Here is a 4,546-nt window from a genome sequence, read left to right as displayed (position 1 = left end):
CATGTGTGCTTCCAGACCCGGCCCTCCTCACAGAAGGCGGCGCTTCTTCGCCGTGTTCATATACGGCCGCAGCACCCACTCCGTCTCCGCGTCGTCCATCTCAAGTGTCCCCAGTGTGATGCGGTACGGCGTCAGCTCCATGCGGGGGCCAACCTCCGTCAGCTGCACCTCCCTCCCCTTCACCACCCTAAACGTGTGGTGGCGGAAGCTCACAAAGTCACTCTGGTTGTCGAACGTCAAGACACGCGTGGCATCAGGCTTCGGAACGGGGAAAAGGAACCTCAGCACGTCCCGCACCCGGTGGCCCAGCCTCGTCGTAAAGTTCTCAAAAATCAAATGCGGGTACTGCTCCGACATTGTGCCAACGTCCTGGAAGATGTCGTGCCGCGTCACAAGATTGTGTATCGTAAAGACGACGGTAGGTCCCAACGGCAGGTGCGACACGGTGAGACTATCAGGGACACCCTGCGACTCCTGCAGCACAGCAACGTCAGAGTACTGCCCCCGCCGCGCCGCCACCAGTCTTCTCTGGAAACTTCTCCCCACCCAAAGTGACTCACTGAGGCTCGCCCCGCCACCTCGCCCCCTCCCCCTCCACTATCAAGCGCTTAAGCGCACCTCAACAGCGTCATCACTCGACCCATGGCCAACGTCACCACCTGATTCTCCCATAGCGTAGAGCTGCCTCGGCAACCTACAGGAAAAAAGAACGGCGTTGCACGAGAATCGGGCCGCTGGAGTCGGCATCCCGCTGGGTGTGGACGCATCTGCCTCCGCCACAGTAACCAGCAGTGGTGGGGCATGCGTCCATATGCTCCTAGCCCCCATATGCCTTTTTAGCAGCATTCGACTGAGTGCGGCTGGACGGTTCCCTTGCAGTGTACCTACTGAGAGGTTCATTGCAATAGATGCACCTGGACGGGCTCGATGCAGCCGAGGTCGGACCCAATGAAAAGCCTGGCTGCAACGCCGCCTTCCTTGCCGCCTCACACCGCAGGATGCGTCGCGCAACCTCATGCACCAGCATGACAGGTGAAGAGCTGTCACCAATCTCATTCGCACGCGCACCGCACGGACGCTTCGCTTCCTCGATGAGCGCGGTGCGCACCAGCAACAGGCCGCTCACCCAGGCACAGGGCAGGCACTACTGGCCCAGCGCACCACAACAAGACAAACAGGTAAGGGCAGTCCAGCCAGAAATAAGGGGCCGGTGCCCCCGTCTCCAGAAGCCCTACCAAACCACAAACATAACCAAAACACACACACACACACACACACACCCAGCCCCACCAGCACACCCCCTCGACACACGCACACAACGATACAAATCGCCTACACTGGAGGCCCACAAAAGAGCCTTCTCACAGAAGAAGACCATCCGCATCCAATCCCACCACAACACACAACCAAAAGAGTACCAAGTGCAAGCCACACGGCCACTGCCACACACACAGCCCCCACCCGACCACCACCTCTGCTGCTGCCGGAGACCTCCGAAACATTCCCGCCCGCTCCCCATCTACGACCCACACACCTGCACAGGCAAACAGAAAAAAGAGGGGATTGCCGCGCGAACGACCGCTGGTGGTTGTAGCGCCACCACTCTACATGCCTGGGGCACGGCCAGCAGAGCCACCCTTCCTATGCGAGACACCACCAGAAACTAGCAACAACAACAACAACAAACCAAAAACAAAAACAAAAAGACAGCAATTACGAGCACGGCACACAAACACCCAAAGCAACGGGCAGTGAGTCCTCGCAACAGGCCCCACTTCTCCACCGCGCGGCCTCCGCAAAACAACAAACAATAACAAATGGCCCGCAAGCCAGGGGTTGATGAATTAATTAGATAAACAGGTGCACCAAAAGCAACAACAACCTTACGTATGCTTTCATACACCATGAGTTCTACCGTCATCCTAACCAAAACAAAGAGTTAACCCTGTGTCAGTGCTCGTGAGATGCTGTTCCGCATGCACTTCCACAACATGCCACGTAGCAAACGACTACGACGCAGAAGAAAAGAAGTTCGGGCCACCAAGGCGGGGCAAAAAAAGGCAAAAAGAAAAACCACAATATACCCAATGTAATTTCGTTTTACTATTTGTAGAGGGGTGTGATAGCGTTTTCGTTTTCAATTATTTTGTGTTGCAAAAGAGTGCGGACACACATGCGTGAAAGGGGCGAAACGGGGTCTATCCCCACTACAGCGACGGGAGTCCGTGGAGACGCGGGATCTGGCGGAGCATGTCCTCCGTCATTTTATCCAGGTCGTACTTCACCTGGTAGCCCCAGTCCCGGCGGGCGTTAGAGTCGTCCAGGGAGTCAGGCCATGAGTGGGCAATGCCCTGCGCAGAGCCCTCGACATACTCCACCTCCAGCGGGCGCTTCGTGTGTGCCTCGATGCTAGCCTTCAGCTGTGCCGGGGTAAAGCTGAAACCGCTGATGTTGTACACCGTGCGCCGCAAGCTGCTTTGGGGCGCATCCATCAGCTTCAGGACACCATCAAGGGTGTCCGGCATGTACAACATTGGCAGTGGCTCATCGGGGAGGACGGGGCAGACGTACTTCTTGCGTGCCAACGCGCAGTGGTACATGTGAATAGCGTAGTCCGTGGCGCCACCGCCGGGAAGTGTCGCGGCAGAGATGATGCCGGGAAAGCGCACGCAGCGGAAGTCCACACCCATCTTTTCGCGGTAGTATGTGCCAATCATCTCCGTGAAGACCTTGGTGACACCGTACACCGTTGAGGGGTTCATGATCGTGTCGTCCTTCGTGTCCACCTTGCCGCACTTGTCACCGAAGGCGGCAATGGTGCTGGGAATGAAGCAGCGCATCTTGTAGTCGCGCGCGAGGTCGAGGGCGTAGCGCGTCGTGTTGATGTTGAGGTTCAGTGCCAGCTGCGGCTCCGCCTCGCCGCGGACGGACATGATCGCTGGGAGATGGAACAGCCATGTCGGCTTAAACTCCTTCACCAACTTTTCGTAGGCATCGCGGTTCATGCAGTCGAGTTTCTCGAATCCCTTCGTACCTGCAATCGGATGATTTGGGGGCGGCTGAACCACGTCACACGTAAGGATGGAGTCCGCGCCAAACTTCTCGCGCAGGGCAAGGGTGAGGTCGGTGCCGATCTGGCCCAAACCGCCGGCAACAAGCACTCGTGGTACCGCGGCGCTGAAGAAAAGACGCGAGGAGCACAGCATTACTTCTTTTATTACCTTGTGGCGAGAGTTAAAAAGATCCCTACATCCGTGTACGCAAAGAGAAAGAAAAGAAGAACGAGAAAAAGTAAAAGAGTAAAAGAGCAGGCAAAACGTAAAGAAAATTTGAATAGGTGAGGGTAGGAAGGGGCGGCGGAGGAGCGTTCAACAGCAGTCCCCTGCTGCAAAGGCATTGGTCCCCCTTCGCTCTTACAAGAACTTAACTCACACCTCCTCAACTCACATTGGTGCGCGCCGCAGCGCCACCTGTGCGGTTGCTTAAACGAGCGACGCATCACTGTGTAAGGAGACTCGCTGCAGCGACCCCTCTCCCAGGCAACAGGCGCATGCATGTGTGCTTCCAGACCCAGCCCTCCTCACAGAAGGCGGCGCTTCTTCGCCGTGTTCATATACGGCCGCAGCACCCACTCCGTCTCCGCGTCGTCCATCTCAAGTGTCCCCAGTGTGATGCGGTACGGCGTCAGCTCCATGCGGGGGCCAACCTCCGTCAGCTGCACCTCCCTCCCCTTCACCACCCTAAACGTGTGGTGGCGGAAGCTCACAAAGTCACTCTGGTTGTCGAACGTCAAGACACGCGTGGCATCAGGCTTCGGAACGGGGAAAAGGAACCTCAGCACGTCCCGCACCCGGTGGCCCAGCCTCGTCGTAAAGTTCTCAAAAATCAAATGCGGGTACTGCTCCGACATTGTGCCAACGTCCTGGAAGATGTCGTGCCGCGTCACAAGATTGTGTATCGTAAAGACGACGGTAGGTCCCAACGGCAGGTGCGACACGGTGAGACTATCAGGGACACCCTGCGACTCCTGCAGCACAACAACGTCAGAGTACTGCCCCCGCCGCGCCGCCTCCATGAGCTGGCGTACGCTGAGGTTACCGCGGTTCATACGGACAGCGTTAGGAACGACAAGTCGAATTTCCTTCGCAAACTCCAGAAGCTTTTGCGAAGGCTCGCGTGACGTCGTGATGAGGACGCGCGGGTCTTCAACACCCGAGTGGGAGTACTCGTCATCTACAGTGGTCTGCAGTGTCCTTGTCTGGTTGTCGTCCAGCTCCGAGAACTTTTTAAGGGCCAAAGCGTCCTTGCGGAGGTGCCCCGGGAGCGGCGTGGAGTTGCTTACTGCCTCGCGGAACTGTTCCTTCCTTGCATGGATCGCCTCGTGAACGTGCTCGTTCTGCTTTCGCTCCAAGAACTCCTTGCGCTGCCGAATAACGCTTCGCCGCATGCGGTTGTCGTATTGCTATTTGCCGCAACGCCGTCCCCGTTTCTCACCCCCTCGGTTCCAGCTCTTCACTACACAACACAACAAAAAACAAGGTGAAAA

General features: G+C 57.1%; 5 protein-coding genes across 5 annotated transcripts in view, besides 3 other annotated features; all 5 read right to left on the bottom strand.

Moving 5' to 3' along the window:
- Positions 1-27: 27 nt before the first annotated feature.
- On the bottom strand, positions 28-357 carry TraAM80_00153 (U3 small nuclear ribonucloprotein (snRNP); the record flags this gene model as incomplete). The annotated part of the gene is made up of 1 exon (XM_029377244.1): positions 28-357. One exon carries the CDS (start codon positions 355-357, stop codon positions 28-30), a length of 330 nt encoding a protein of 109 aa, XP_029242987.1.
- Positions 358-600: 243 nt separating this feature from the next.
- On the bottom strand, positions 601-1,056 carry TraAM80_00152 (uncharacterized protein; the record flags this gene model as incomplete). The annotated part of the gene is made up of 1 exon (XM_029377243.1): positions 601-1,056. One exon carries the CDS (start codon positions 1,054-1,056, stop codon positions 601-603), a length of 456 nt encoding a protein of 151 aa, XP_029242986.1.
- Positions 1,057-1,240: 184 nt separating this feature from the next.
- Positions 1,241-1,318: a microsatellite.
- A 332-nt stretch (positions 1,319-1,650) lies between these two features.
- Positions 1,651-1,713: a microsatellite.
- A 494-nt stretch (positions 1,714-2,207) lies between these two features.
- TraAM80_00151 (L-threonine 3-dehydrogenase) lies at positions 2,208-3,206 on the bottom strand (the record flags this gene model as incomplete). The annotated part of the gene is made up of 1 exon (XM_029377242.1): positions 2,208-3,206. One exon carries the CDS (start codon positions 3,204-3,206, stop codon positions 2,208-2,210), a length of 999 nt encoding a protein of 332 aa, XP_029242985.1.
- A 56-nt stretch (positions 3,207-3,262) lies between these two features.
- Positions 3,263-3,307: a microsatellite.
- A 273-nt stretch (positions 3,308-3,580) lies between these two features.
- Positions 3,581-4,447, bottom strand: TraAM80_00150 (putative ribosome biogenesis protein; the record flags this gene model as incomplete). The annotated part of the gene is made up of 1 exon (XM_029377241.1): positions 3,581-4,447. The coding sequence occupies one exon, from the start codon at positions 4,445-4,447 to the stop codon at positions 3,581-3,583; it is 867 nt and encodes a 288-aa protein (XP_029242984.1).
- Positions 4,448-4,490: 43 nt separating this feature from the next.
- The window catches only part of TraAM80_00149 (putative ribosome biogenesis protein), a gene marked incomplete at both ends in the record, with an annotated part of 453 nt that continues 397 nt past the window's right edge, over positions 4,491-4,546 (bottom strand). The window contains one exon of the mRNA XM_029377240.1: positions 4,491-4,546. This exon is cut by the window's right edge and continues 397 nt beyond it. Coding sequence (XP_029242983.1) covers positions 4,491-4,546 — 56 coding nt within the window.

Source organism: Trypanosoma rangeli, assembly GCF_003719475.1.
Source record: "Trypanosoma rangeli strain AM80 chromosome Unknown Tra_15.4_contig_00002, whole genome shotgun sequence".
In the NCBI taxonomy this organism is placed as follows: domain Eukaryota; phylum Euglenozoa; class Kinetoplastea; order Trypanosomatida; family Trypanosomatidae; genus Trypanosoma; species Trypanosoma rangeli.
This window is presented reverse-complemented; position numbering and strand designations above follow the sequence as displayed.